The 15,711-nt window shown below is 30.0% G+C and overlaps 1 protein-coding gene across 2 annotated transcripts in view; it reads left to right on the forward strand.

Annotated features, from left to right (window-relative positions):
• The window catches only part of LOC126759107 (uncharacterized), a 35,507-nt gene that overhangs the window by 18,876 nt on the left and 920 nt on the right, over positions 1 to 15,711 (forward strand). For both annotated transcript variants that reach the window (XM_050473725.1, XM_050473724.1), the window contains exons 2-3: positions 1,614 to 1,817; positions 15,572 to 15,701. In XM_050473725.1, the coding sequence (XP_050329682.1) occupies positions 1,718 to 1,817; positions 15,572 to 15,701 (230 nt within the window). In that variant the 5' untranslated portion in view covers positions 1,614 to 1,717. The remainder of the gene's footprint in view (positions 1 to 1,613; positions 1,818 to 15,571; positions 15,702 to 15,711) is intronic.

Genomic DNA, 15,711 nt, shown 5'->3' on the forward strand with positions numbered 1-15,711 from the left:
GTTTTCCACTTTGCAGTGTCATTATATTGCGATATTTTTCGAGACAAGCTTAGTAGTGTATAAAATTGTCTTGGCCGCTGCCTCTATTTACAACCTAGAACTATCCCTGATAGGATATATCGCTTAGAGTTGTAGCTCCCGATATACCTACATATTAATTTGATATATTATATTTCTATATATTAATATATGTATATAATTTTGGAGGCAATCTTCGGTAATCATCCGATAAGTAATCTGTATATCGTCACCTAAAATGCAAAATAACATAAAATCACTTTTCATAAGTTTACAGACGAAAGAATAACGATATAATAGAAACTACTAATATTGAAGCAAAATTTGTGTTTTGGTTATAAAATGGTTATATTTTGGTTATCATACACTCATATTGAGGTTATAAAATGGTTATATATTGGTTATAACTGTCAGCTGGAGCTTAAAATCGAAATAGAAACCAGTCATATTGAAACAAAATTTGGGGTTTGTTTATAAAATGGTTATATTTTGGTCATCACACACTCATATTGAGGTTATAAAATGGTTATATATTGGTTATAACTGTCAGCTGGAGGTTAAAATCGAAATAGAAACCAGTCATATTGAATCAAAATTTGAGTTTTGGTTATAAAATGGTTATATTTTGGTTATCATACACTCGTATTGAGGTTATAAAATGGTTATATTTTGGTTATATCTGTAGTCTTGCATTTCAGGTGACGATAAAAATTTTTTTAACTCCATTTTCGAAAAAAAATTGAATGAAATTAGTTTTCCGATTGGATGTTTAATACCCTGGAAGAGCTTCCAAATTTTTGTGTGACTTTTTTTCTGAAGCAGAAGTGATAATTAATATAACTTTCCTAAAAGAAATTTCTTCACTATATACACAAAAACAAAACAACTAACAACAATAACAACAAAAAACTAAAATTTTTTAAACTTCATACAAACATACTGTATAAACTAGAACAACCGATCTCTGCAGTTAGACAAGGATAGTTGAAGAATGTAGAGGAGCGAAAAATCTGAAAATTTGTCTCAGATTCCTTAATGCGCATGCTCTAAAATTTGTATTTTTATTTTATTTTTATTTTATTTAAATCTCCTCTGTCTAATAGTACTTTATTAATACCGTTATTTGAGGTAGTCAAGCATATTTTATTTACAGATCTGCAATTATTTATAAATAGACTTTACTATATAACGGCATAAAAAGTGTCGGCAATCATTTACTATGCGAAAAACTTGCTCATAGAAGCGGAACACTTTCATTCGAATAAAAACTGAGCAGTTGATTACTTTCCATTTTTTGTCAACCGAACTCCATGCGAGCTCAAATTACTATCATTAGTTTAAAATGAATTTCACCATGTCGATTTATTGGCGACAAATCACAATGAAAAAATTAATTGTTCAATTTCATAAAAACTTGTTGCCATTACTAATGTGTGCATAAACACCCGTTTTTTGATTGCGCCAAAAATTGGTAGTGAAAATAATTTACTTTTTTTGGACTTAAAGCATTTTCTTTGTTTAAATATCACCAAATTGCTAACACACGCAGCCTGAAATTCGACTAAATATACCTGCATTTGCTTCTTTTATTACAGTTCATTAACCCTTGTCTGACGGTGAAGATACAAGCGCTCAGCTCGAGCTAAGGCGTTGTTAACCTACTTTTTTAATTGTTTTCGATTGAGATTTCGAAATTTTAATGACACATCACATGGATTCCGGCATATCCATAAATAAGGAGCAAATGGATCCGTATATGAAGGCCACGCATACCAAACGCTTTATCGTGGAGGATTCAAGTAAGTGATACTATATATTTTTATATACCATGCAGACTGAAAAATGCGTTTTGTTTAAAGGAAACTGCATTTTTTTTTTGTAAAGAGCGATACTTTGTGCAAAACTGTTATCATTGAGAGGGATAAAAGATAGGAAGGGTCTCTGAACTTTCTATTATCATTTTTATAATAAGATTGTCGCTAATTTTCGAGCAACAAGCATAGTGTCGAAGTCTGAAAGGTCTATATTTAGTCAATTTATCGGTTTTCAAAATCATTTTGTGAATTTTATTCTATATTTTTGTCCATAAAAGCCTCAGATGGTTAAAAAAACCTTCTCTAAGTCTGTATTGACTTTTTTGGTCAAATAAATTTAATTCTCCCTATTATTGATATTGACGATATTTTGATATTCTGAGATATTTGCTAATAAAATTTCATGTTTTTTTATTACGGTAAACATATTTCCAAGCTGTCAGGATTGCACTTCACAGGGTTGTATCAGAACTTTAACATTAACTCAAAGTCAGTTAAATACTAATTGATAAGTAACTGATAAATAATTGATTGACATACAATAAGCAATGTTAATTTGGAAACAATTAATATAAATTTCTGAAATTGAAGTTTTTTTACATTATATTAGACTTAAACTAATTCAAAGTGTTTCAAAGCCTTATTTTCAAATTTTTCGTACAATATTGTTTCTGTATAATTGCTAGAAAAGCGGGATATTATGGCAAGAGGCTCTTCTGAAATCGATTTGCGCAACTCAAACTGTCTATTGACTGTCAATTAAAGGCAATTCAATTAGGTGATGTGATAAATAATTAATATGATATAGCTATTTAAAAATACTAATGAGGTAGGATCCCAAGAATGACTAACCTCAAATAAATATAGAAAAATCAATAGCTCACAATAGTTCAGTGGAAAATCATAATGCATGTCGGAAATTGTTCCGACACTTGATATCAGTGCACTTGAATTAAGTATAGCTATATTATATGTTTATATTTAAGTCTACAAACTGTTGAACAAGCTATGAAACTCAACAAGCATACAAATAAACAAAAATACATACAAATAAACACAGTTGTTGCACTCAAAATGCAGTACACATTTACAAAGTAGATACTACATGAATGTTTAATGGAATTTCCCACTCGTTGGAGATGCACGGTGATGACACGGAAAAGTTTAAGCAAACATGCAATTTATGCATTTGTTTATAATTGTGCTTGCAGTCCTAAGAAATTTAAAACTATAATATATAAGATATACAATTATAAACTTAACTGCATGGAGTTTGCGCAAGCTGGTTTGTGTAAACAACAAAATGCTCTTCATTTTAAAGGTTGTTTAAAACAAACTTTTAATTAGTTGGTTTGCGCAAACTCAAACTGCACAAACAGTATTGCGCAAACTGGTTTATGTAAAGAACAACATTTTCTTATTTCTAAAAGTTACTTAAAACAAAATTTTATTTAGCTGATTTGCGCAAACTCAAACTGCACAAACAGTATTGCGCAAACTGATTTATGTAAAGAACAACATTTTCTTATTTCTAAAAGTTATTTAAAACAACATTTTATTTAGCTGGTTTGCGCAAACTTAAATTGAACAAACAGTATTGCGCCAACTGCTTACGCAAGCCAATAGTTGTACATCCCTTTTAATTCGTAACAATTAAGTTGTCTTAACTTCACCGCTTATCCATTATTAAATTATTAATGCAAATAAATGTTAACAGACCAGTTTTGTTGCACTGCCAAGGTTTGTTTGCCTTATCGCATCACTGCAATTGCACTTGCCTGACATGCTGCAATCGCATTAATTTACCTACTCTAAACTGGATGCTCATCTTCAGCCATTTGGAATAGAAACCATGCTGTCTGCGGCACTTGAAATACAGATATTGAATCATGGTTATTGATCGAGCCAACAGCAAATGCGGAAAAGTGGTAAAACGTGTTAGCCACGCACGACTATCGTATTCCTTTACTGCGGCGATTTTTTTTATTCCGAATTTGCATAATTGCCGCACATTAAAGAAAAAAAAGGTGTGAACGAGCTACTCATTTGCATACACACATGTGAAATAAAAGTTTTTGTTTTATTTTGAACGCAGCTAGAATGGGTAATTTCGAAAATGTTAGACGAACACTAGATCTTGATAGTTGTTATACATCTTTAACTATTTTATAGTTAATTTAAATGTTTGTAAGCATCGAAAATATTTGTGAAATTCAATTAAAGATGTGGATTTTTCAACTTTAAAGTTTTACGTGGACTTAGAAGGATTTTTATCATAGTCTATGTGAGGTGTGTCGAAGAAGGAAGTAAAGAAGTTATTAATCCTTAAATACCGTCTTAAAAATAGGGTTCATGTTCATATATAATTTAATATTATTGTTTAAATTTTGCGTGCCTCAATTCAAAAAGTTTTTTGTTCTTCATACACGATATCAAGTCCTGCAACGCGATTTGCCGACCGGTTATTTGAGTTTAGAGAACACAAGAAGTCTCTCATAGCCAAATCTGACCAATAGGGCGGCTGAGCGATGACTTTGACGATTGAATCATCACTTCTGTAGTCACTAATTGCCGTAGATCTTGGGGAAAAAAAATTCAGTTCAATTCAAGAATTCCTTATAGAACGAAGCATACTTACGCGGAAATTCTCATCCATTCACACCCTCTGCGAGGAATAGTGCCGAGTTGACAGTCCTTGACTGGATAAAATTCGGGGTCGTTCCGGTTACTTAGACCCGAGTACCTTCTTTCTTTATTTTCAAAGTTGGACACTTTTAAAGCAATTCGAGCGCATATTTCTCCCTCTCATTTCCCACTTATCTTTAAGCTTGTCGAAATTTTATAAAAATAAACTACAGTTTCAAATGAGTGAAAACTTCTACATACTGAGAGAATACAGCAACTGAGGTCTCCTCGATTTCCCTGGTAATGCTTTAATGCTCTCGCGCTGCTTTTGAACACAATTTCGTTAATTTTTTAAACATTATCACCACCAGCAAGGTATACTATGAACGTTTTACATGAATCAGTGGTGATCTTACGACCCCAATTGAAAGCTTTAAGCCATTGAAATACATTCTTATTCGAAGGAGTTTATTACTGTAATAAAATGCTGTTCCTTTTTCTATAGTACAAAACTTTTTACATGTGATAACTTACGATTATTTTTGTTACTCGATAATTGTAGATTATTTTTTTATTAATCGATAATTTTCAATAATTGCAAATTTTTCTATTTTTTACAGTCAGTTGTTTTTATTAATCGATAATTTTCGGTTTTTTTTGTTAATCGATACTTTTCGATTTTTATTATTAATCGATAATTTTCAGTATTTTAAGTTCTGTTTTTCGTATTTTCACAATCGATAATTTTGGACTATTTTTACTACTCGATAATTTTCGATTATTTTTAATTTATTTCGAGCCTTAATTTTTCTTATTTTTACTATCGATAATTTAGGACTATTTCTATTAAATGATTATTTTCAATATTTCTCGACCTAACTTTCAAACCTTTACATAATTTCTTTAAAAAAAATTATTTTCTACTTTTAAAGCTTAAAGTTCTGTAAGATAAATATTCAATTATTCTTGGATTTTTACCGTCATCTTAAAAGTTAATTGTAATAAAATGTTGTTAATTTTCTATAGTATAAAATTTCAGACTAACATTTTTGCTGAAAAATTAACAGACTCAATTGCACAAAAGGCAGTCACCTATCCAACAAATGTTGAAGGACCACTTTTTAAACCCCGGAAAAACGTTTCAATGTTAGATGTTATTATATATAAATATGATTACCTTCTCAGGCATAAGGTTTATAAAGCGGAACTTAATTATAGGCTAACTGAGTTAGCAATCAGTATTGACCAAAGTGTAATGACTAAAGAACTGTTAGTATTAATTTTAATCATGTTTACAGTGGACTCCTGCCGTTTTCCCCTTTCACGTCACATAACTGATCTGATCTGTTTATATGCAAAATGCGCTTTGTTCTTAAACTACACTTTTAAGACGTCAGTCTTTGTCTTGAACGGAATTAAACTAACGGTTATGCAGCTTACACTCCCACCGGCTACAGTAAACACGTCTCTAAATGACGTGTGTTACATTTCTGTAATTGAATACCGCGCGAGTATAAAGTTATTGGCGTCAGCGCGTTTAGTAAGCTGATTATGCAGCGCAAAAATGGAAAGTTTTAAAATACACTCTAACCCAAAAACATATGCTAATTTGTTCAGAGTAATTGTGGTGTAAAATAAGTTCAACGAAAAGGCTTGTCTCAACTCGTTCTCTCCTCATGTCATCTTTATGGGTTACATAGTCGCTTCAATATAAATTATAATTAAAAGCAATAACTGTAAACAATGAAAATAATACTTTTAAATAAGTTAATTAAATACATATCAAAACAAAGTTTCATTAAACTTTCATCGCCTGCCATTAATTTCGAATTTAATAAATGCAACAATGAAGATTTGAGTTCTCATTCAACTAATTTAGGCTTTGGCAAGTTAAGCTGCAACTTTTAATCACAAATTCACATAAAATCAAGTAATAAAATTTGTTAACTATAAATGATAATAAAATCAATCTTTAATTATCACGTGTTCGCTGTTAAATTATGTTAATTTCACATTTTCTCATTTCATCTTTAGAACTGATCAGTCAATGAATGGTTGATATCGCTTTAGTCAATTTTTCCATAATGAATGACTGTGTTTTTTTCGTTAATGATGTTAATGAATGCGAAGATAAAAAATTTTGAATTATTCAGCACATGTTGACAGATTGTTAATTAGAAATTCATTTATAATTTAGTATACGATTTGAAAGAAATTTGCATAAATTCGAATGCACGAAAGTGATTGTACCACACAGTGAACAAGAGAGGCCTCAAGTAGAGGCTTTTTGCTTATTTGGACTTTAGACTAGTCTTTCGTAATATCAGCTTTACTTTTCCAATAAATGGCAAAGCAAGAATATTTGGTGCCTATGTGAGTATCATACGTAGTAAGTTTAGTAGCCTACATTCAGTTGAAGACAGATTCTGCAGATAAATGCGTGCTTAAACTATATATTCTTCTTCTACGCTAAAAAACTATTAATTTTTACTGTGTCCACAGTCTTAGTTGTTTTATGAGCACGAAATATATGGAGTTCAGGTATACTCTGGTCACTATGTCATCTGAATAACTATTGAAGCTGACACGACCCTAGCTGAATTATCATTTGAAAAACTTTGTCCATAATATTTTCGATATATACTGAAATGTTATTAATCGATAATTTTCAGTATATGTATCGAACCATAATTTTCTTATTTTCACAAGTAATAATTTTCGATTACTTTTTTAATCGATATTTCTCGATTATTTTTTATTAATGAATAATTTTGAATATCTCAAGCCAATTTTTCTAGTGTTTACAATAAATCAAAAATGTTCAGTTATTTTTAGTAATCGATAATTTTACGTATATGCTATTAAGCAATAATTTTTGTTGTATCGAACCCCACTTTTCTTATTATTATAAATCATAGTTTTCGTTAATTTTTGTTAACCGATAATTTTAGATTATGTTTTATTAGAGCCCTATTTTCTAGTTTTTACAATAAATAATTCTTAATGTTTTTTTATTAATAATTAGTTTTTGATTTTTTATATTAATCGATAACTTTCAGTATTTTGAAATCCGTTTCTCGTATTTTTACATTCGATAATTGTGGACTATTTTTATTAATCAATAATTGTGTATTTTTCAAACCCTAGTTTGGGATAATTTTTTTTAATCGATTATTTTTCTATTAAACGATCATTTCCAATATTTACGGTCCCATTTTTTTAGTTTTCACAATAAATAATTTTTATTAATCGATAATTATCGACTTTTAGTATTAATCGATAATCGGTTTTTCGTTTTTAACAATCGATAATTTTGAACTAGTTTTATTAATCGATAATTTTTTATATTTACTAATCGATAATTTTCGATTATTTTTAATCGCTAATTTTATATTTTTCAAGCCTTATGTTTCTTATTTTTACAATCGATAATTTTGGACTTTTTTACAATCAATATTTCCAGACCAAATTTTCTAATTTTTACATACAAGTATATAATTTCTTCAAAAAAATTAATTTCTGCTTTTGAAGCTTAAAATTCTGTAAGATAAATAGCTAATTATTTTTCAATTTTTACTGTCATATTAAAAAACTGAATTGAGCTAAATACATATCTTTGAATGCTAAGAAATTAAAATGAAAATGTAAAATAGAAGCAAAACCTAACAGCAACACCAAAGCGCACAATTGAAATGTGTTTCAAAGCGGCGGGTCGAGCAATACGTAACTGTTAGGTAGTCTGTATATTTCAAAATTTCGTATGTCGCCAATAACTGTTTATCTCCAATGACGCGATTTTTTCAAAACCAACAGCCAGCATTGTTGCAATTGTTACACAAAATAGAAATGTACCTACGCGTGTACTCGGCATAACAGGCTGCTCATAATAATGTGAGAACAATTGAATGCATGCTGATATATTATATATGTATGTATGTGTTTAAATATGTAGGTGTCAATTATTTGCTTGCAATTGCTCAAAAACAAGTGCATGTAAATATGTATTCATATCTATTACGCGTATTTGTTGCTGGTGTTGGCGTTGGTGCATATTTTGCTTAACCCATTGGGGGCATCGAAAGTAAACAGCCATGCACCCGTCCCATTGTCAGTGTCATTGCCAGACGCGTTCATTTACTATTCATTGCGATCGTAAACACGCCAATAAAGATTACACACACACACACACACGTTTTTAATCATACACATGTGTAAACGCAGTTGCTCGTGTGATCTATGTTTTTGCAGCTCACATTAGCTGTGTGGCATTACAATCACTTGAACTTCAAATAATTATGCTGCTAAAGTGTTGCATTTGGTGGGTCGTAAACATCGATGGTGTGGAGGTAACATAAAACTGCCTTCGATTTGAAGATTTAATGAGAATGCGTAAATGATTGTGTTCAATAATGCAATTCGTACTGTTAAATTAACGAGTTCTAGCAGAAAATCAAGAAAATCATTGGAATTATTTGCGCTTTTATTTGGTTTCTCATATTACTCATACGACCTGGTGGCTTGCTTCTGATATGTGATATGTGGGCACTCCAGCCAGACACCAGTTTTATTTAAATAAAAAGTTGTTTCGATTGTAAAAATTACTTGGAAGTTTTATAATCAATTTAGAGAATAATCTCAATCGAAGAATTTGCAGTAAATGTACATATATACATATGTATTTAAATAATGTGTACCAATTGGGTACTACGTGTGGTATGAGTGATATTGGTTGAAAGTGGAACGTTTTTCCGCGAACAAGATTGTCATTGTTTTATATAGAATTTTATTATAAGCAAAAATAAAAGTTAACTGTCACTCTGCGGAGTACATTTATGGGCATGAATATGTATACTTACCAGCAGTGTTGAAATTTGTTTAACTAAAAAATATTGAACTGAGAATTAGCTTAAAGTTGGTATTAAAAATTGAAAGATTTTGCAAAATCGAAACTAAAAATTGGAAATTTAATCATAAATCAAAACTCAAAGAAAATTATTAAATTAAAAAAAAAAAAAATTTAAATAAAAAATTTTTAGTATTTTGTGGTATTAAATATTTAAAGTTTTTTGCCAAATCGAAAATAAGAATTGGAAAATTAAGCATAAATCTATACTAAAAGAAAATAATTTTAAGATTTAAAAAAAAATTTAAGTTTTTAAATTATTAAAAAATAACTAATTTTTAAATTTAAAATATTCCAATTTTTAGTTTCGATTTTGCAAAAAACTTTAAATTTTTAATTAAAATTTTGAGCTAAAAAATTTAAAATTAAAAAAAAAATAAAAAAATAAATTAAAATTGTTTTGTAGTAAATAAAAAAAAAATAAAAAAATGTTTTAAATTTAAAAAATAAATATTTAAACATTTTTTTTTTTGTAAAAATTTTTTTAAATTAAAAATTTAATTGTTTTTATTTTTGAATACTTTGGATTAAATTTTTTTGTATTTCATTTCAGTATTTGTACATTTTTAATATAATAGTTTTAAAGCGTTATTTGAAATCCAATTAGTCAGAAAGTTACGTAGTTTTTAATATTAAAAATAAATAAAAAGGGCACCGACTTTTAACAAAAATCTTACTTTGGGGATCCAATTTATTCAATTTTGATATTTAATTTATCAATATGCATATTCAGCGAATAATATATTGACAAGCAAATGCATAAATAATCACCTATTGACCATTATTGATTTTATAATAATATATAGTAAAATAATTTAAAAAGTAGTTACTTTAAAGAAAGCTGTGATCAAGTGTCTGCAAGCAACCAGTTTGGCCGGCTGTTTTAAATACCATTTTCATAACGCCTACAGTGGTACTAAAATCAGTGAAAAGTTAAAAAACATTTAAGGATTACAAAAAATACTTTTTCCTATAATTTTTTGAAAAATATTTTTTCTAATTAATAAATAATATCAATAAATAAGTTTTCGGGCAAAAACTTCTAAACCAGCAAAATCAATGAAAAGTTAAAATATATAAAAATAACGCCAAAAATAATTTTTCCTATAATTTTTTGAAAAATATTTTGTTAAATTTAATAAATAGTATAAATCAATAAATTTTCGAAGGAAAACTTCTAAACAGGCTAAAATCAATGAAAACTTAAAAAATATGTAAGAGTGCAAAAAATATTTTTCCTATAATTTTTTTAATTTTTTTTTTTAATTTTTAATATTGAAAATAAATAAATTTTCAAGCAAAAACTTATAAGCCAACTAAAACCAATTAAAAGTTAAAAAGTATACAAGGACCGCCGAATATTATTTTTCCTATAATTTTAAAAAATATTTTAATAAATTTATTAATAACAATATAAATGAATAATTTTCGAAAGAAAACTGCTAAACAAGCTAAATTAACTATAATGTTAATGAATATTTAAGGACGCAAAAAAAATATTTCTTTCTATAATATTTTGAATAACATTTTTTTTAATAAATAAATAATAAAAAATAAATAAATTTTCGAGCAGCAACTTCTAAACAGACTAAAATCAATGAAAAGTTAAAAAATATACATATAAGGACCGCAAAAAATAATTTTCCTATAATTTTTTGAACAATTTTTTTTTTCAATTAATAGTAATAAATTTTCGATCAAAAACTTTAAGACAGGCTAAAATCAATTAACAGAAAAATATATAAAGGCGGTAAATATGTTTTCCTATAATTTTTTTTTTAATATAGGAATCTATATGCTTTCCTTTATTAAATATGTGCATACATTTCATTATTTTTGGACTCCTTGTTTTATATACATTTATACAGAACTAAGAATTTTAATATATTTCTGAAAAGTTTAAGAGCAAATTATTTTTTCGATATAGTATGTTTAGAACTTAGCCCACTGTGCAGCATAATTGTTTTAAGATTGTAAGTAAAATTGGAACAGGAAAAATTACTTTAAGACACTCCTTTCAGTTGGAAACAGTGCAAATTTCCATGTTTACTTTCTAAAACGACACAAGGAAATTAATTTATGGCAAGTTCTGCCCGACTTACAAGCCAAATGGCAATAATTTATTGAAATAAATTAAACTATTGTAAATATTTATTATCATACTTCGCTAAAAATAATGATTAACTAGACACATGTCTCTAAGTAACCGCTTTAAATTATAAAATTAGGAAATTCAGCGGCTGTTGCTAAAAATAGGTTATGTCAACGCAGGCAACTTTCACTTTCCAACGCATTTCCGACACGCATTTTACACGACATTGTAAATATATAAATATATATACATATGTGTATACAGTCAGCTTGTCAACATTCTACCATTAAATTTGTTGTTTGTCAACTAAAATCGAATTAACTTCCGAAGCCAAAGCGATTAGTGAAAGGAGTACAGAACCAAAGTATTCACTATGATTGTGAAATGTCATGGGAAGTACTAAATTATATCAAATGAGAATGTCAAATGTTGTATGCAAATTGCAGCAGCATAAGTTACATAATTGCACAACACAAGCGGTCAATTGAAAATTGAAAGTGTTTATTTCTTAGTTGAGAACACATTTAATTTAACGCTACCAAGTTGAAAGTTGCTGGGCCGCGGCGCTTAACAAATATATGGCGCCCCTTATACGTAATGAGATTTATCATATGGTGAACTGTTTTCATTACACTTCTTTATGTTATAAACACTTTAAGAAAATTTTTAGACACTAATATTTTTTCTACATGTTTATACTGCCTTATAACGAGATTCGAGCTATTAACACTTTGTCTAGTAGTCGCGCACTCAATTCACAATCCTACGACAGTCGCCGGCTGTTAGTTTTGTTTACGATTTCTTGCATTTTTATACTTATTCAAATGTATTTCCATGAAGTAGTTAGTTAGTAGGTAAATGTAGTTCCGATAAGGAAACTGATGTAATTTGTAACAAATGTGACATCAAGCAATTGGACAAACACTTAGTACTCATTTGAACCACATACAATGGCTCCCAGCTCTAGATAGCAGCCCCAGTGTAAACACGCGCCGGCGAAGTGGGCGCGCAAATTGTTTCCCAACTCAACATTCATATTAATCGTTTGTTTTTTACCAGCATATTGTTGTTTTAGGTATTTTAATGCTCCCTTGCGGTTTCCAGCTGCCCTATAATTGGCATATTAATTTGCAACAATAATCGATCATTTTTCCTACACAACTCTCAATTAAAGCAATGAGCCGTAAAATTTGCATAAATTGCTTGACATGTGTCCATATTAATTAGCCAAACACAAATGTTCGCATATCTTTCTAACGGCATTTATATTGTACAATAATGTGTGACGATAGTTTTTTGACCTCTTGAGGCGTGGGTGATGATTGAGTTAAGATGATTGAGACCTTCAGCCAAAACAAAACAAATAATAAATTAGTGTTTAGCCGCCAAATTAATTAATGATTCGTGTTTTTTGGTTTGATCTTACATAAATATATATGGTATATGAATATATATATTTGCATATGAGTTTGATACACTATCATATTTTTTTATTTTGGTATTTACGATACATTTTATAAGATTCTAAACAATATTAAAAAAATAAAAAAAAATTATGCAAATGTTGTTTTGGTGCGAGTTTAAATTCAAGTTGCAGAAAATGCGTCTTACAAATTTTAAGTTCAATTCAAGAACAGCAAGCAAATTATGATATTGAATAAATATATTTAATGATAAACCCAAAACTTGATACATTGTGATAAAAAAGTATGCGGAAATTGTAGATAAAACGGGTAATATGAAACTATTCATCAATATTTATTTTGTCGCCTTCAAAGTGGTCCCCACCAAATGTAATACACTTAGGCCAACGATTTTTCCAGTCCTCGAAATAATTTTAATATGCTCTTTCTTGGATGGCCTTCTGCTCCTTCACCGAATTTTCTTCTTTCACAATTCCGCCCATTTTCAACGAATGTTCCCATGCAATCTGCTCAATACGGCCAAATGGAACTCCTTATTGACCTTCTGTCCCTCCAGAACAAATTCATGATGCACCAAACCATAAACGACTCGTTTTTTTCGCCTCCATTCCGATGATTATTTACTTGTTTGCATATCAAACTCTTAAACTCATGTCTCATCGGCAGTTACAATGCTCTACATGAATGTGAAATCGGAATTCGCACGATCAAGCGTGTCCAAAGAGACCTGTTTACGGTACTCGTTTTGAAAAATTCAGGAACGAGTCGAGCAAGAACGCATTTCATACCCAAACTATTCGCCAAAATCATTCGAATGGACTCGCGAGAGCTGTCAAGCTCTTTTGCCATCTTTCTAATATCTGTCGGACGATTTTTAAGCACTATAACCTTAACTTTTGTAATACATTATTTTCATCAGTTGGAGAGGTCGAAGGACGTCCAGAACGAGGCGTGTCTTCAACGGTCTCCCGACCACCTTTGAAGGCTTTGTACCACTCGTAAACTTGAGTTTTTGATAAAACTGAATCACTATAAGTCATTTCCAACAATTGCAACGATTCCGTAGACGAAATTTGGTTAGAAATACAAAATTTTAGATGAATTATTTGTTCGATATTTCTATCCATTGTAAAAATCGTAACGCACTACTGAGGTGTACCGACTTAAGCAGCTGCCGCAAACAAACTGATTGACGGATCGCGCTGGTATTTGGCATATTAATCAAGAACACTCCTACCAACTAATTTACCCGGGGAATTTAATTACCATTTCCGGGGCTTTTTTGTCACAATGTATAATACTAAATAAATCGAAAAAAAGCAACATAGGTCTTCTAATACCAAATTATTTACCATATTTCACAACGAGTGTGATCTCGCGCCTATTTCTTGTTTCTGAAGTTCATCTGCGCTTGATTGAATGGGTTATGGGGGACTGATATTGAAAACAACCAACTAAATGCAAGCAGATAACTGGAATTTTTCATAGAAAAACTTGGTTTCGAATAATTTCAACTCAATCTTAGCATAAAAAGATCATAATTAACAAAATATTCTTGGGTGTCTTTACGATTTCTCTTTATTCCATGATATGAAACTGTACACTTTACGAGTAATATTTCATAAAACTTCGATAGATTGAAGAAGCTTTATTCAAGATAATCAGAAAAGTCGAAATAGCTTAACTATGCCACCATTAGAGTAAGGTTCTTAAATCTAAGGTTATATAAATTTTCAACATAACCGAAAAAAACCGCATTAAATGAATGTAATATCGAAACTCTTTGAGAATTTTAACCACTTAACAACCATAGAATTATAACAACCATTCGTATTGGAATCAGAGTCACTTCAGAGCCTACAGAAATCTTAATATAATATCATTTTAAAGTTATATAATTTCTTATAAAATATAGTGGCTATGAGCCCTGATCCTGAAGCTCTCATATCTGAACAAACTTCTTCTTTTGAATGGATGTAGAGGTTCACGCAAGTGAGGAAAGTTCTCTGAGCGCCATTCAGTTGGGAGTTGCCAAAAATTCTCTTACATATGGCTCAAGCAACTCACGACTTCCGGTCTTTGACCAAGTATCCTCTGGATAGCCAAAAAACATCCGTTTGAAGGCGAGCTAAAGTAAGAAGGCGAAACATCGCTCTCCAGGGTTGTGAGTTGTGTTTAGGACCCGTAACATAAAGAAATACCCGGAATGAAAGGAAAAAATCAGCTTGGCTGAGATACTCCCCTTTTGATGACGACCACTGCAAACGTACTAAGGATTACGATTTAAGGGCATGCATCTAAAATGTCCGGTCTCCTAATCAGAACAAAGTAGGCTTCTTAATATAGTTACCACACTGATCAATGGAGATTGTGACTATTTGGAATAACAACCACCGAGTGATAAGTTCTTTGGAACTTCTGTTTGTATATTTAGGGAACCCAAGATCTAAAATAGAACAATTACCAAAACAAGCAATTATATCTTCTTCCATGACTTTAACCAATCTGCGAACAATTTATGGGAATATTCATGATCTATAAGAATAAGAAATAGTTTTTTTTTGAAACTTGTTTTTAAATTGATCAATTATAGTAATAGGATTAAGGCATAAATATTGCTTAAAATGTTTAATGTTTTCAATTAAAGAAAATAAACAATATCTCTAAATTTTGTATTTTCTTCATATAATTTCAGTAACCAAAGTGACTTCCGATGGCGAACCACACGAGATGATGACCATGATCGCCGGACTCTCTGGACTTCTCGCTGCCATGGTCATATTAGCTGTACTAGTATCCCTAGTGAGCTGCAAGAGCGGCAAGAAGTAAGTGCCA

Source organism: Bactrocera neohumeralis, chromosome 5 (assembly GCF_024586455.1).
Source record: "Bactrocera neohumeralis isolate Rockhampton chromosome 5, APGP_CSIRO_Bneo_wtdbg2-racon-allhic-juicebox.fasta_v2, whole genome shotgun sequence".
Lineage (NCBI taxonomy): Eukaryota > Metazoa > Arthropoda > Insecta > Diptera > Tephritidae > Bactrocera > Bactrocera neohumeralis.